This window comes from Orycteropus afer, unplaced genomic scaffold (assembly GCF_000298275.1).
Source record: "Orycteropus afer afer isolate SDZICR_OR568_19922 unplaced genomic scaffold, OryAfe1.0 scaffold00016, whole genome shotgun sequence".
NCBI lineage: Eukaryota > Metazoa > Chordata > Mammalia > Tubulidentata > Orycteropodidae > Orycteropus > Orycteropus afer.
The window spans coordinates 20,043,252-20,061,147 of NW_006921603.1; the positions used below are offsets into that span (position 1 = coordinate 20,043,252).

Genomic DNA, 17,896 nt, shown 5'->3' on the forward strand with positions numbered 1-17,896 from the left:
TGTCTTTTATCTGACGTTTCACATTTATAACAACTTTGAAGAAATTCCCAGGCAGTATCTCCAGTAGCTCTGGGGCTGTGGCCTGCCCTGGGTACCCTCTGTAGGCTCCAGTGACAGCAGAGCCACACAAGGGATGGTGGACCAAAGGCTGCGGAGTGCCTTCTCCTATTTGAGATATCATGGTCTGGCTTCAGAGGGCATGGGTTGCTGTTAGGATGATGTGAGGGCACAGATAGGCAAGGAGAAACCAGGAAAGGGCCTGAAGTTACTGGAGAAGTCAGTGGGGTCAAAAGGAAAGGGAGCTGTGCGGGGCCAGGGTAGATGGAGGATGAGCAGAGTCCCAAGATGGGTGACAGGCAACACCTGACCACCCTGAATCCCTGCAGGTGGCGAAGGGGGACTTACCACATCACATGCACAGACAGACTGAGAGCACCCAATAGGTAGTGAGCTCATAAGTCCATCTGTTTTGGCTGAGTGTTAAGCTACAGAAGTGAGTTCAATTCCAGGCCCAAAGGGTGACTTGGGGGGCCATAGTCTCACAAGTTTAACAAGTCTCTATCAGACCAGTAAACCTAGTCTTTTTTATGATTTTGAGTTTTGTTCACATTTTTCTCCCACTCTATCCAGGATCTCCAATATTGATCTCTTTCCGTGTGGTTGATCTTAAGCTGGACACCATCTAGTTCTTTTAGTCTCAGGGTCATGTAGGGTGAGGTTCTCATGAGGATGTTGTTGTTGTTGTTGTTATATACCATCGAATCGGACCCAACTCATAGCGACCCCTCCTTGGGTTTTGAGGCAGTATCACTACGGAAGTAGATTGCCCCATCTTCCTTCTGAGGAGTGGCTGGTGGGTTTGAACCGCCAGCCTTCTTGTTAGCAGTCAAGTGCCTTAGGCACTATGCTACCAGACCTCCTTGAGGATAGTAGTTCTTTAAGGTGAGAAGAATGGCCCACTGAAAGCATGAAGACTTTATTTTATTGAGAATTTGTCATAATATGGTTAGTTGTGTCACAAAATATGTCCTCCTCCCTACCCACCTCCCCTTTATTGCTTTCAGTAAAGTACAGTTGCCTTGGAAGAATCTATGTAGAGAGAATCTATATAGTAATGTTTTTGTAAGAGGCAGAAAGATGGAATTGTCAGAACTTGAGAGTAGAATTTTATTTTAAAGCTCTAATTGCTCTCAGTCTCAGAGCAACATGGGGCTTAGTAGTAAAGAATGAGTGGAGAGGAAGGAAGAAAAGTACATACTATGGAAAGACAGGTGTCAACAATTGTCCTTAAGTATAGTCTGTGCCATAGGATGCCTACTACAAGAACAAAAATCTGGACCAAAACACTGTCATCTTGCATCCCAAATGCTCATGCAGATACTTTTTCTTTTTTTCCTTTTCAAGTGCTTAGTACTTTAGGAGCTCTGACAGCATATAGTGCCTAAGGCACTTGACTGCTAACAAGAAGGCTGGTGGTTCCAAACCACTAGCCACTCCTCGGAAGGAAGGTTGGACAATCTACTTCTGTAGTGATACCACCTCGGAAACCCAAGGAGGGGTTACTATGAGTCGGGTCCGACTGGATGGCACATAACAACAAAAACAGTACTTCATTTATACACATCAACCATTCCACCTCTTCAAATAAAGTATTGAAAAGGGGGATTCTGTCAACATCATTTGCTGATCCCATAAATATTGAACATTATGTGAGGAGTGGCATTTAGTTGCACAAACAGTACAACACAGTAAGCTGCAGGAATAACTTAGTAAACAGTGTTGTTGTTAGGTACTGTTGAATTAGCTTCAACTCATAGTGACCCTATATACAACAGAACAAAACAATACTGCACCATCCTTACAATCCTTGTTATGCTTGAGCCTATCATTGCAGCCACTGTGTCAATCCATCTCATTAAGGGTCTTCCTCTTCTTTGCTGACCCTTACTTTACCAAGCATGATATCCTTCTCCATGGTCCATTCTCATAATATAACCAAGGAGGTGAGGTAAAGTCTGGCCATTCTCTCTTCCAAGGAGCATTCCAGTTTTATTTCAACCAGGATAGATTTGTTCATTCTTCTAGAAGTCCATGGTATTTTAAGTATTCTTGGCTAGCACTACAGTTCAGTCAGTTCTTTTTTGGTCTTCCCTTATTCATTGTCCAGCTTTTATATGCATATGAGGCATTTGAAAATACCATGGCTTGGATCATGCTCACCTTACTCTTCAAAGTGGTGACATCTTTGCTCTTCAACACTTTAAAGAGATCTTTTGCAGCAGATTTGCCCAGTGCAGTACAACATCTGATTTCTTGACTTCTGCTTCCATGGATGTTGACTAGGGATCCAAGTAAAAGGAAATCCCTGACAACTTCAGTTTTTTCTCCCTTTATCATGATGTCACTTAATGGTCCAGTTGTGAGGACTTTTGTTTTATGTTGAGATACAATCCATACTGAAGAATGTAGTCTTTGATCCTCATCAGTAAATGCCTCACTTTCAGCAAGCAAAGTTGTGACGTCTGCATATCACAGGTTGTTAATGAGTCTTCCTCCAGTCCTGAGGCCACTCTCTTCTTCATATAGTCCAGCTTCTTGGATTATTTATTCAGCATTCAGATTTAATAAGTATGGTGAAAGGATAGAAGCGTGACATACTCCCTTCTTGATTTGAAACCATTATATCCTCTTGTTTTGTTCGAATGACAGCCTCCTAGTCTATGTACAGGTTCCACGTGAGCATAATCAAGTGTTCTGGAATTCTCATTCTTTACAATGTTATCCATAATTTGTTACGATCAACACAGTTGAATGCCTCTGCATAGTCAATAAAACACAGACATCCTCCTGGTATTTGCTTTCAGCTAAGATCCCTCTGAAATTAGCAATGATGGTTGTCATTTCATATCCTCTTCTGAATCCAGCTTGCAGTTCTGGAAGTTTCCTGTCAGTATACTCCTGCAACCATTTTTTAATTATCTTCACCAAGATTTTACTTGCGTGTGATATTAATGATATTGTTTGGTAATTTGCACATTCTTTTGGATCACCTTTCTTTGGAGTGGACACAATTGTGGATCTCTTCCAGTCAGTTGGCAAGGTAGCTAGCTGTCTTTCACATTTCTTGGCATACACAAGTGAGTGCTTCCAGCACAGCATCCATTTGTTGAAACATCTCAGTGGGAATTCTGTCAATTCCTGGATCCTTGTTTTTCGCCATTTCCTTCAGTGCAGCTTTGACTTCTTCCTTCAGTACCATTGGTTCTTGATCATATGACACCTCCTGAAATAGTTGGACGTTGACCAGTTCTTTTTGGTACAGTGACTCTCGGTGTTCTTCCCATCTTCTTTGGATGTATCCTGTACCATTCAATATTTTGCCCATAGAATCCTTCAACATTGTAACTCAAGGCTTGAATTTTTTCTTCAATTCTTTAGGCTTGAGAAATGCCAAGTGTGTTCTTCTATTTGGTTTTCTAACTCCTGGTCTTTGCACAAATCATTATAATACTTGACTATGTCTTCTGGAGCTGCCCTTTGAAATCTTCTGTTCAGCTTTTTCATTTCTTTCTTCCATTCACTTTAGCTACTCTACATATGTAGTCAATTTGATTCCTGTGTTTGCCATTTTGTGAGGTCCATGTATATAGTCGCCATTTATGTTGTTGAAAAAGGTATTTGCAATGAAAAAGTCTTTGGTCTTACAAAATTCTGTCATGTGACCCCTGGTCATTTCTATCATGAAGGGCGTATTTTTTAGCTACTGATGATTCTTCTTTGTTTCCAACTTTAACATTCCAATCACCAAGAATTATCAGTACATCTTGATTGCATGTTTGGTGAGTTTCAGACTGCAGAAGTTGCTATAAATCCTCAATTTCTTCATCTTTAGCTTTAGTGGTTGTCTCATAAATTTGCATAATAGTAGTATTAACTGGTCTTCCTTGTAGGGTTATGGGTATTATCCTATCACTGATAATATTATATTTCAGGGCATTATTATTATTATATAAAAATATTACTATAACATTCACTGCCGTCGAGTCGGTTCTGACTCTTAGTGACCACTCCTTGGTTTTCCGAGGCGGTATCTCTATGGAAATAGATTGCCCAGTCTTCCTTCCAAGGAGTGGCTGGTGAGTTTGCACCACCAGCCTTTTGGTTGGCAGTCAAATGCCTTAGGCACTATGTCATGAGAGCTCCCATTATAACATTATTATATAATATTATGTTATAATATAATATTAGTAGAATAGCTTTTATATCACTGTGGAATATTCTTAGCCTTTCTTGAAAGTAAGATAAATGAGTCTGGATTCTTATTAACACTAGTAAGATAATCTTTAGAATTGGATTTTTAAGGTAGACCTTTCTAGGTTCTCTGAGTAAAAGTATTTGTTTATCACACTAATTTTAACCTAAATGCCTCTTCCAGACATACTCAATAGGGGAGTGTTTTGGTTACCTAGTGCCACTGACAGGAGTATATACCACAAATGGGATGGCTTTAACAAACAGGACTTCATTCTTAAAATTTTTGGAGGCTAGAAGTCTGAGTTCCAAGTTTCAGGCTCTAGGGGCTGGGTGAAAGCCCCTCAACCTTGGGCTTCAGCTCTGCCTCCTGCTCCCGGCCCATTAACACTAGAGGCTTAGAGGATTTTCTTCATTCAAACAGCTGCTGGCTGCTGAGACTGATAAGCCCAAGGTCAACAAGTAAAAAACCACAGTCCTGATGTTACCAAACAACGCGGTAGGCCATTAAGTTAAGTCCATTGAAAGTCCCAAGGTCGGCGGAGCATAGTAGGCTGCTGAACAACGACACGGCTACATGCAGGGTTCAAGCATGCCATAAGCTGGAAACCATTCCCAAAGCTGCTGCTTATATATGGGAAGCAAATTGCAGTCCTAAAGCAGCTATTAAGCTGCTTGTGGTAGATCCCACCCTGGATTTGATTGCCAGTCTCATCATGGGGAATAACTACCACCAGCTGCCCAGCCGCTCAACCAGGTCCAGCCAAGTTGACACACAACCTTAACTACCACAGGAAGTATTTATTTTTATGGTAGATTAGGATGATGGTAGCCTCTTAAAAAGCAAAATGCTGAATATGTGAGGTCATATTGCCATTGTCTTTCTCTTAATGAGAGTTTAGAAGAAATAGCTTTCAACACAGCTGGTGGCATTTCATAACATTATATTTTATACTAAGGAGCCAGGGTGGCCCAATGGGTTAGGTGCTCAGCTGCTAAAAAAAAACAGATTGGTGGTTGAAACCTATCCAGCAGCTGCACAAGAGAAAAGACCTGGTGATCTTCTCCTGTAAAGATTACAGCCTAGAAAAAAACCCTGTGGGATAATCTGTTTTGTCATACAGGGTAGGGTCACTGTGAGTCATAATCAACATCTGAGCATCTAAGAGCAACATTATATATCTGTTAAGAACAAACTGTAAATTTGTTTTTAATGTTTAGATGTTTCTCATGGAGTAATTCCTTTAAGAGAAAAATGATTCTTAAAAGCACGTATTTGTTTCTTATAGGTCCGAACACGGTCAGTTGGTGAATGTGTAGCATTCTATTACATGTGGAAAAAATCTGAACGTTACGATTTCTTTGCTCAGCAAACACGATTTGGAAAAAAGAAATATAATCTTCATCCTGGTGTAACGTGAGTTTATATTTTCTCTTAGAGCTATATTTGTTAAAAACCTTTCCTAGATTTTTTAAAAAATTAAGAGTTTTAGAGTTTTGCTTCTTAAATAAGCATTTACATTCATAAAAATTTATCATTTTGATATATCTACATTTCACAGATTATTTGGACTTTTATATAGTCTTATCAAAGCATCATAAACCACAGTTCATATTATTTGAGACAACAAAGATACGATTAAACCAAGAATTGGAGTATATATGTTGAGCAGATAGCCCTGAGAAGAAATGGAGCGAGAGCTGCTATGAATGTGTTGTTTTGTTATTCCACTTAGCATAACCATATACCAATTTTATGACATTTTGAGAGTGGTTAAAAGAGGAAAGGAGAGAATGTCTTTTCTAAAGCAATCGGGCCATATGCCCAATAGGGACTTCTCTAAAAAGGAGGGGAAATTAACATTTTTACTTGTCCAATCTACTTTTGATCCTTCAATCAGAATTGGGATGTAGATGATATAAACGGAAAAAGGCATAGATATATAAGAAGTCAGGTCAAATTGTATTTTCTTTTTTGGTTGTAAGCTTTTTAGAGCAGAAAGGTACATAGTGACTTCCCTTTTCCCAGATTTCCTGAAACTTCCTGTACAGAAGTAATACTCAATAATTAGTGATGCAGCTTTAACTTACTCCCAGTGATATAGGTATGGGTTCTTATGATATCCAGTATTTATGCAAAAGTCCTTGTATACCTAATCTGTTCTCTGTATACCAAATTCTCTTAGCCTCATTATGTCTAGCTTTGGATTAAAACACTTCCCCCATAATAATTTGTTACTATAAACAAATAAAGTAGTGAGTTCTTTGTCTCACATGAGTTGTTTGGAAATGCTGATGAATTATTGTTATGGTAGAATTACTATACTATCCTTGATTACCTCTTATTGTTTGCAGAATAAAAATAAGTTGATTTGGTCATTGTGCTTGTATGCATATTTGATTGTGTTTTCCAAACTCCTGGGTTAGAGTATTACTTGGTCATGTTCATTTACAGGAGTCTCTGCTGGTCACTTTCCTGGAGGATCAAACATTGTAAACTCTAAGCAAAATAATATAATGGGGAATAAATGGATATTGTTGTCCCTAGAAAACATAGGACAGTGGACTGTGTGCTTCTTGTGCCATTGTTCAAAGTCCTTGATGGCTAATTTCCTGTATAGCAGAATTTCAGATTTTATCTGATTGCTTAATGTCATTCCCTTTATAATTTTTTCTGCATTATCAGTAGCGTTAAGACATGGTGAGGGGAAAAAAACGGACATAATGATGTAGAATTGAATATATAGCTATCCAGTCTGGAGACTATATCTTAAAATAGTCACGGTTTTCAAGCTATTCTATAGGGGAAAGCAGTAGTAACATCTTTCATTTTTTTCACTCATTTCAGAAATAATGTTCACACACGAACTACAGTCAATCTGTCATCATCAACAATAAGAAATAAGAATTGCCATGCTGGGTCAGACCCATGGTTCATCCAGTTTTCTCTTTCAGAAAGCGTCACCAAGGGAAGTGTTGTGGGCTGGCTTAGTTGGTCCTCTGTGATGTCAAGCGCAACAGGTTAGGTAGGGATGTGCTGCCAAACATTCTAGTTTCTCTAATAATCTCCATATCTTGTGAAAAGTTTTTGAAGACACTTTATCTATAATGTAGATTTTTTATTACGGTTAAGTATTTTGTACATGGAGTAGCCACCCTTAAAATTAATCCTGTATCTTCTCTTAGGTATTAAGAGTTAACAGTGATCTCCGTTTATAATGGTATGCATTGAGAAAATGTTAGGTTTTTTTTTCCCCCCCAGGCAAGAATATATCATGGTTTTGTAGGCTTCTGTTATATCCTTTCTGGATCTTTTATAAAGTTTTTAAACTGAAAATGATATTGTTGTTGTTGTTATGTGCTGTCAAGTTGGACCCGACTCATAGCAACCCCTCCTTGGGTTTCCGAGGCAGTATCACTACGGAAGTAGATTGCCCAACCTTCCTTCCGAGGAGTGGCTGGTGGGTTGGAACCGTCAGCCTTCTGGTTAGCAGTCAAGTGCCTTAGACACTATGTTACCAGGGCTCCCAAACTGAAAATAGTATATAATTTTTTTTACTCAGATGTTACCTTTTGAGCTTTTTGTCTTATATAAGCAGCAGCAAGAAGAGACTATACCTTTTTTTCCAGATGGGGAGGAATTGTGATTTTCTGTAAGCATGGAAATACTTTTCTGGTTTTCATCTAGAGCCTTCTCTTCCTGCTTATAGCTACACTTTAAGTGACTGCACAAAACATTAAGTTAATCCCTTTAGAGAAAAATATGAGTGAATTTTCTTATCCTCCTTTTTAGGGCAAAATCATTAGTTCTGAGTAGATTATGCTAAAAGTTATATTCATTTTTATCTTACCTTCCATTTGTTTACCAGAATGAAGCACATTTGCCACTTTTCTTCCTACAAATAACCTGTAAGAGTTTTCTACAGATTCTTCCTATTCCTTACCTTGAAAAATTGGGAGCCATATGCATATTAGAGATTTCTTTGTAACCTAATTCACTCTTCCAAATAATTAAAAATAATGAAAACTTTAAAAAAATAAAAAATTAGCACAAGGGAATGTTGCCCCAGCCTTCTAGATGGTCAGCTGAAGTCTTTCTCCTTCTTTAAGCTTTCTTGATGCTATTAATCAATATATATATTTTTTAAAATCATTCTTTTAAGATTGGGGGAAAAAAAAACCCAACCCACTGCCATTGAATAAGTTCCAACTCATAGCAAACCTACAGGACAGAGTAGAACTGCCCTCATAGGGTTTCCAAGGCTGTAAATCTTTACAGAAGCTTACTTCATCATCTTTCTCTTGTGGAACAGCTGATGAGTTCAAACTGCCAACCTTTTGGGTTAGCTACTGAATACTTTAACCACTGCACCACCAGAGCTCCTTTCTTTCATGGTATCATTAATAATGAAATTTGTAGTGATTTTTATTTTTTATATAATCAACTCCAGCTTCCTTTGGCTGGCTTTCAAGTCCCTCTGTAATACATTCTCACCATTCCAAATTTATTCTCCAGAATTGTCCATAGGGTATCTGCTTTTCCCATTAGCCTTAGCTTCTGAAGTCCTTTTGGCTCGTTTCTGTTTCTTTATGTTTGATATGCACTACCCAATTTGTTACATAATTTTTTTTATATATTCATTAGTTTTGTACCTCAGACTCTTGGAAATTCTTGAGGTCAAGTACCCTGTCCTTATATTTATGATAACCCAGGGGTATTCCATTCCCATTGCTTTGGAGTTAGAAGTTACAGTGATCTTATAGGACAGAGTAAAACTGCCCCATTGTTGTTGTTGTTGTTGTTATGTGCCGTCGAGTCAAACCTGACTCATAGCGACCCCTCCTTGGGTTTCTGAGGCAGTATCACTACGGAAGTAGGATTGCCCAACCTTCCTTCTGAGGAGTGGCTGGTGGGTTTGAACCGCCAGCTGTCTGGTTAGCAGGCAAGTGTCTTAGCCACTATGCTACCAGAGCTCCCAAAACTGCCCCATAGGGTTTCCAAAGTTACAGCTTTTATGGAAGCCAACTACCTTTTCTTTCTCCCACAGAACAGCTGGTGAGTTCAAACTGCTGGTCTTTTCAGTTAGCAGCCGAGTGCTTAAACACTGCACCACTAGAACTCCTTTATTCTAGTGTAAAAGAAAATGAAACACACTGCTATCAAGTTGGAACTGATCATAGCGACCCCTCCTTTGGTTTCCAAGGCAGTATCACTAAGGAAGTAGATTGCCCAACCTTCTTTCCGAGAAATGGCTGGTGGGTTTGAACTGCTAGCCTTCTGGTTAGCAGTCAAATACCTTAGGCACTATGCCACCAGAGCTCCTTATTCTAGTATAGGAGTTGGCAAATAATATGTAGGCTTTGTAGGCTAAGGTATCAGTTGAAATTACTCAGCTCTTCTGTTGTTGCAGGAGATAATAAGTAATCAAATGGGTGTGGCTGTGTTCCAATAAAACATATTTATAAAAACAGATGGCCAGCTCATGTTCTGGTTTTTATTCTAGTGACTTAACACTTTATATTTTACAAAACACTTTCATACACATATTTAGTAAAACAACCCAGTAGGTAGATATGACGGGTATGATTATTTGCTTTATAGGAAAGACATTGAACTTGAGAGTAACAGATATTAAACCCACATCTTTTCACCCCAGCTCAGTGTCATTTACCACAACTGTCTTCACATAACACAGTACAGGAATAACTTGGGGAAGAAATAAGCTCACTTATAATGAGATACTGACAGGATAAAGCCAAGACGATAAGCCTGGAGATTAGTGAGCTTATTATAGCTCAGATTGTGACAGAAAGGTAATATTGAAGGTATCCAAATTTAGGGAAGTGATTCATCCTTTTTCATTATGTCCCAATTTGTCTTTTAGGTATTGTCATCAAGTAGTCTTTATAATTCCAATTTGTGTCTCTTCAAACATTCTTTTGTACTTCTGATGACATCACCTGTTTCTTCACTGACATAGTTTTATTTGGACCACTATGAGCACTTGTCTCTGAAAATTTTGTGTAGGTTTGTGAAATATGCCAGCCTTTTGCATTTTTTTTTTTTAAAACAACATGTGACCAAAAGAAATTTTCCATTTAAATGTTTGAATCTTGGTGTGATAGATGCGAAATGTAAGTGAAAAATTAGGATATACTTGTTAATAAAGCTTTTTAAATTTAACCTCAATTAATTTAATTTTCAGCTTTTTAAATATGGAAAATAATTGTTTTATCGTTTGACTTAATTTTAAGGGATTACATGGATCGTCTTCTAGATGAAAGTGAAAGTGCTGCTTCTAGTCGAGCACCATCGCCTCCTCCAACTGCCTCAAACAGTAGTAACAGCCAGTCTGAGAAAGAAGATGGCACTATAAGCAATAGTAATCAAAATGGTAAGCAACCAAAGAAACACTTCTGTTTCTTCCACATGAAGGGTGCTTTTCTTTAAGTAGCCTGGGAAATTCAATTTGGGTTTCTTTTAAATTTCTAAAACCGAAGTGTAAATAATTGTAAATACCAGATGAAACATGCATGATATCAGCATATATATATACAATAACACATACACAATACAGAGTAATTAGAAAGGATTCCCATTTATATCACTTTAAAAAAAAAAACTCAAAACCAAACCAAATTCACTGCCATCAGTTGATTCCAACTCTTAGCGTCCCCCTTTGGGTTTCCAAGGCTGTGAATCTGTACAGAAGTAGTAGATTGCTCCATTTTCCTTCCATGAGCAGCTCGTGGGTTTGAACTACTCACCTTCTGGTTAGCAGCCAAATTCCTTATCCACTATGCCCAACAGCGTCTTATCACTAAAAAAGTAGCTTTAAAAAAGTGTGGCACAGTTAACAGAGATCATTTAAAAAAATTTGGTCTTTTTCAGTAGCATATATTTTCTTACTTGAATGGGATGCCTGGATATATGAATGTTAACACTCTTATGCTGACTCCAGCTATATCACATCAAAAATAAAAAAAATATTTATGCAATACCTTGAGAGATTATAACACTTTCTCAGCAAAGTGCTTTAAACATATAGATAAGGGGAAGTAGATGACAAGGACACTGTCTTGAATATTTTAGTTCTCTTTTGACTGCATAATAACCTTGGTAAATGAGAAAAATAAAGCAGATGTGAGCCTATAAATATCTATAAGAGATATTCCTATGATTTTTCTCCATGAAAAAGGCATAGTGATATGTTTGAGGTTCAGACAGTGGTCTTGTTTAAAATACACAGTGGACCAGAGATCACTGTGCTGGTCAGCAGAGCTAGGCAGAGAATTATTTTGATTTTTGTTTTGACTAAAAGGACTTTCCTAAGTAATAGACTTGCCAAGCAGAAAATAATAAGAACTCCATACCTCTTCAGGAGGAAACTGGTGAATGAGCCATGTGCACCTGCATTCTGTGTTTATCCCCCTGACAAAAACTGGAAAAGTAATATGAAAGAGCTGACCTTTGGCTTCAAACAGGCACTGCTGGAATATGTATACTATGTTCATTTGATGAGCTCTTTGTTCCCTCGCTCCTTCCACTGTAAGAATAAGTACAACAAAAATTAGGACCCAGAAGTAGCCATTTCCATGTCTAGGAAGGTTCACTAACATGACTTCTAATGCCAGCCATATCCATCTGAAGTAGAGTACCCAGATGTCGAGATTCTGACCCTGAGACCAAAGGTGGAAGCTTAGAGGGTGTTGGTACTACTTGATTTTTCCTATTTGTCACAACACTAAATAAATGGTTAAATCATTTTCTTATCGTTCCTTTATTTCTTAAACCACTGTTGATAATGTGATGGAAGGCTAAGGGAGTGTTCTTAAGTTACCTGTAAATTACTCGGCAACCTGGAAACCAACCATTCACATCAGCATCCTACCATCAAGGTTTTCAAGGAAAGGAAGAAATCTTCCAACCCACATTCGTTTATTTTATTTATAAGTGGCTTTAATTTGTGCCTGGTTATCTTCTTGTTATTCCTGACCTAATCACAATCTCACTTAGCTTTTTGGGCCTACTATCATAGAATTGTTCCTTGAATGTCAGATTATAAGTGATCCTCATGTACATTAATGGTTTGTGAAAGCATTTTTGAATTAGGAAAAATAGATATTTTCTTTAACCAAAATATAATGTTTGGGGCTCATCTTTTATGCTGAGTGTTTTTTAGATAATTAAATTTTAATCATCTCCAGTGGCTCATTCTGTATTTTACATTGTTGTCAGGTGCTGTCCAGTCCATTTTAACTTAGAGTTGACTCTATATGATGGAGTAGAACTGCTCCATGGGGTTTTCCTGGTTTTGATCTTTGTGGAAGCAGGTTGCCAGGTCTATCTTGCAGAGCTGCTGGGTGGGTTCAAAGCACAGACGTTTTGGTCAGCAGCCAAGCATGTGACCGTTGTGCCACCAGTGCTCCTTAAATTTGTATTCAGTTTCATTTTGGGGTCAACTCTGATGGCACCTTTTTGGGTTTTTTTCCCCTTTCACTAAAATAATTATGTCCTTACTTTTCTCACCTATTACAGAAGAAATTGTGTTCTTAGTTTTAGCATTTCAACTGGATGCTTGCACAGTAAAGCATTAATTTTTAACATTATGACAGATTATTTAAATGTGCTTTGAAAAAAAATGTGTAATCTTTACTCTTAAGGCACATTATCCATAAGTGCACATTAAAAATAAAAAAGTCGTGGGGTCTTGATTTTCTATGGCAGTAGAAAAGTAAAGCTTCTATGGGAGGAAAACATTGATTTTGTTTTTACATGGTTTTAGAAAGTTATGGCCCTTTTGCTAAGGTCTGAATAATTCATCTTATTTAGGTTGCTGGATCCAGTGTTTGCTGTCAAATAATAACATGAATCAAATGCATAACATATTCCAAATTTTGTTCTTAGTTATTTGTATTACCTTATTTAATCTTCACAATAACGAAGGCTGTTTTCCTCACGTGTGATGAAACCAAGCAATGTATAGAGAGTATAAATAATCTGCCTTAGGCCACACAGCCAGAATTCATACTGTATGTATAAACTGATTTTGATACTTCCTTGATGAAAAGCTATTTTACAGTAGTTTACAAATTTAATATTTTTGTCAGTTTCATCTGTGTCTTTTCCATGCTAGGAGTGTCATCTAATGGGCCAGGTGAAATACTAAACAAAGAAGATGTAAAAGTTGAAGGAGTACACGTTAATGGACCAACTGGTGGAAATAAGAAACCACTTCACACAGATATGGACACTAATGGTTATGAAACAGATAACCTTACCACTGACCCAAAACTTGCCCATGTGACTGCAAGAAATGAAAATGATTTTGATGACAAAAGTGAGAGACCTGCTAAAAGGCGAAGGGTAAACAGTAATGGAAAAGAGAGTCCAGCTTCTTCTGAATTTTTCCAAGAAGCAGTTGCACATGGAAAATTTGAAGAAATTGAAAACATGGATGACTAAATTTTAGACCTAATTTTACTTTCTTTGGAGTAAATCCTGGTGTGACTAAAATTTTCAGGGTTGATGGGTTTACCTTAAGAGTTAATTTTATTGAAGCAATTTTTTCAAATTTGAGAATTAAGCCTAACCTTAGGAAGTAAGATTTCATCTGTCTTTTGCAGATTTTTTACTTTAAAACTGTCAAAGACCCTGTAAGAATTTAATTAATAGTTTAGTAAATTTGAATGAACTAAAATTAAAATGTATGTGTACCTTTGCACTTGATGTTAATCATATTTCAAAATTGCACTGCAAGGTACTTTTTGCATAGTTTGATGAAGGGGGAAAGGTACTTAAAGTTCAAATTTCTGCTTAACACCAGTTTTTCTGAGTTTCGTCATGTGGTCTTTTAACAGACACTTTTTTTTTCTCTCCAAACAAATTGAGTGTCATCATTAAGGGAAACCCTTATGAATCCTGAAAGTTATGCTAGCATGATTTTTTTATATATAGAAGTTTAAAAATAAACCAAGTCAGGTTTGTATATGTAAAATTGTTGACATCAATGATGTCTTTCCATATTCTTATCTGGGCTTAAGAAATACATTCTGTATTTTTCCAGATTCTTTGTAGCCTTTGAAAGATTTTTACAGTACATATGTCTTGACTGAGCTGTCCTTTCTTAATACAAAAAGCTTGTATAATTTTCTTAACTTGTACAGTTGGTCAACTTTTATGAGAGGAATTGATATTCTAAGTCTGTCAGCTTTCATTTTATTTTGCTAAGGTTTTTCTAATGAATTTTTAAGTGTTTGTGTAGTAACTAAGTCATGTTTCTTATCCAGGTGGTAAAAGCATTCATAAAGAATTGTGAAAATTTGTTTTTTCAAATTTCTACTTAAGGAAAAATAGTTTGAGAATTCTGAAATTTGAGCATGTTGCAGAGTTTGTTTTTGCATTTGCTATAATTTTCAAAGTTATTTTTGAAACAAGACAGAAGTTTAATGCCAGCTTAAGTGTTTAAATGTATCATGCTGACCAGAATTCTGTTCAGTTATTTTTATATACATTTTAAATTTTCTCATTTTTGCATTAAATAAACCAAGGGGAACAGGTCAAGCAGGTGATACTTAGATATTGGCACACAGGAGTAACCATTGGCAGACAACAATAATGATTTTATGTGGAGAAAGTGATGATTAGAAAAGTTTTCAAACATTTCTCCATTACAATCCTATTTTTCAAATTGATGGTGTATTTCCAAAATGAAAATCTAAAATCTTTCTAAGTACGGATTTAAAATAATTAGAATTACACAGCAGCCATTGCTCTGTATGATTACAAACAGGATTATCCATTAGTGTAGCCTAATGCAAGAGTGCCATTTTATTTTTAGCGCAAAATTCTTGTTAAAAAATGTAGTTTTATACAGCTGATAGACCAACTTGTATCCAAACTTTTATAAAAGACTGTTTACTGTTCTTGTTTTTATCACATAGGCACACACCAAATGCTTCTCTCAGTTCATTTTCAGCCATCAGTTCAAGAGCCAATACCTTTTTAAAATCTTCTGTGGTCTGTTTTTAAGGCTCAGCTGTGTAATACAATTGAGTAGAGGCTTGCACTGAGAGATTATGGTTTAGGCCTTATCCCCATGAAGTATTATTACTCACATATGTTCAAACTGCTTCCCTTCACTGATGTGAACAGCTTTTTCCCCAAACAGTGTTAAAAGCCACTTTACAACCCTTCATATAATGTACATTCACTTACAACAAGCACATCAGAGTTCTGGATGGAAGTGTTGACAAGCCTGAGTTTTTTGTTGTTTTTGTTTTGTTTACCTAAAATATTAATTTATCCAGAATGGCAGTAGCTTTAGCAGATGGTCACAGTTCATTTTCTAAACCAGATTTTTTGAAAATCCAAAGTATCCTAGCTCTTTATCAAAGGTGGTCTGTAGAAATATTTCAAAAGAATGGTGGTGCTGTGCTTTGTTGCAATATTAGAGATAGCATTTTCACCTCTTTTAAAAGATGCATTTTGTTTGCTGGTTTGTGAAGTTCTTGCAAACTTATATTACAGGAGCATTTCAAGTCCATTCTCAGGCATGTTTGCAAATAAGGCACATGTATACATGTTTGGAAATTTCATTTTTTCTGTATTTTATTTTTTGAAAGTATACCTAAGAAAGACATTCCACTACTATAATACATAATGCTCAGCTTTTCATAAAAACTATTCAGTTGTATTTTTGTGTTTATACAGGTATTTCACAGAGTATTTTGTTCTTCGTAATCCAGCCACTGTAACTTGATAAGTCATCGCACTACTTTAAAATTGTAGTAATATCATGAGTTTAATTTGCTTAAGATTTGTACATGTCATAACTCTTGACAAATTGCATTGGGAAAAGCAGCCTTTGTTAATAGTTATTTAGTCTTCTTCACCCCACCCTTACCCCCCAGCAAAGCACTACTATCATTTTCATTTGGAATGGAATTCTGTTTCATGATCTGTTTTCAAATAGAGTTCAGAATCTGCAACTCATTTCAACACAAGTCTGTTGAGCTTTATATTTGAAGTAATATTTAAATAGACATTTAAAATTATGAACTAGATGTTTTTAAATTTATGGATAGTAATTTTGCACTGTAAAATAATTCCTTTCTCCCATTCCCTTTCTGCCATTCTGAATATGCTTATTAAAATATTTTTTTAAACATACTTGTCTACATAATGTGGTGTGAATGATTTTCATTGGATTTATTGAGATTTTAGTTACGGATTTTAAGATTGTATGATGAACATTGTCCACAGTGCAAAAATATATAAACCTCTTTTGCATCTAAAACTCCTAAACATCGTGCATGAAGTTGCTTTTCAGGGGTCTGCTTTATTTTGGGTGGTACATTTTTGTCTTTTTTTCCAGTCCCTAGAGAGATCCTTTAGTCTGTGAACCTCTTCTGTTTACCTTTTTTCTCTTCCTCTGGACTGTATAACTAAAAATAATTTTTTCATTTGCAGTGCAGTTCATATCACATAATATTTTGTAGGAAATTTGTATTGCCACATTTTGCTATTAATGAAAAAATAGGAGTGGGTACTTCAGGTAACTGAGGGTTGGTTAATTTCCGTTAGCAGTAGTTAGATGGATGCTAGTGACCCTAAAGTGGTGGAGGTTGTTATGTGCTGTCGAGTCGGACCTAACTCATAGCGACCCCCCCTTGGGTTTCTGAGGCGGTAACACTACAGAAGTAGATTGCTCAACCTTCCTTCCAAGGAGTGGCTAGTGGGTTTGAACCGCCAGCCTTCTAGATAGCTGTCAGATGCCTTAGGCACTATGCCACCAGAGCTCCTGATCCTAGGGTTTGGGGTGTTAAATAGTTCTCTACCCACCAGCTACTCCTTGGAAGGAAAGTTGGGCAATCTATTTCCATAGTGATACCGCCTCGGAAACCCAAGGAGAAGGGGTCACTGTGAGTTGGATCTGACTCAACAACAGTGCATTTTTATCAGTACTAAATACCAAATCCGAGATAATGAGGTTTTCCAACTATGTATTTGTGAAAAATGCTAGTGGGGAAAAATAACTTGGGGAGGAACAAAGAATTTCCAATTTTAACTTCTGTCTCTAAAAGAACATTCTATCGTGTTCTTTTTGGAACACGATTCTTACATACACATGGGGATCTTGTACAATGTAGATTCTGATTCAGTATAATCGGATGGAAAAGCATTCTCAGTAGGGGGTTGAACTAGTCCTAAACTCGGGACTCTTTATCATAAATCATCTATGTGCTCAATCAGGTTCATCCTTTGCAAAGTCTTAAATTATAGACTGATTTCATATATTTGAATTTCTAGGGTTACCTCTTCAATACCGAATTTCCATAACCTCATTATTATGTACCCTCAGTATTGTGCTGACATGGAGTTTTTGCTTTTCTGAGCATCTTTTTTTTCATACCTTGTTATGCCAACTCATAACTTATTTGGGTTTTATAATGTACTTAGCCCCAGGGTTACAGGTGAGGAGAGACAACAAAGGGATGCCCGAAGTAGCAAGTGGGAAGAGCAGGAGAAAGGGGATTAAAAGCTAGGAACGCGGACAGAGGAGCAGTCAGCCCCAGGGACAACTCAGGGATGCACAAAACAGCAGGGCAGAAGAGCAGGAGAAAGGGGATTAAAAGCCAGGAA

The 17,896-nt window shown here is 37.0% G+C and overlaps 1 protein-coding gene across 1 annotated transcript in view; it reads left to right on the forward strand.

The window, feature by feature from the left end:
- MIER1 (MIER1 transcriptional regulator) overlaps positions 1-13,717 on the forward strand; it is a 75,764-nt gene extending 62,047 nt beyond the window's left edge. The window contains exons 15-17 of the mRNA XM_042783319.1: positions 5,541-5,668; positions 10,507-10,646; positions 13,389-13,717. Coding sequence (XP_042639253.1) covers positions 5,541-5,668; positions 10,507-10,646; positions 13,389-13,717 — 597 coding nt within the window. The remainder of the gene's footprint in view (positions 1-5,540; positions 5,669-10,506; positions 10,647-13,388) is intronic.
- The last annotated feature ends 4,179 nt before the right edge of the window (positions 13,718-17,896 follow it).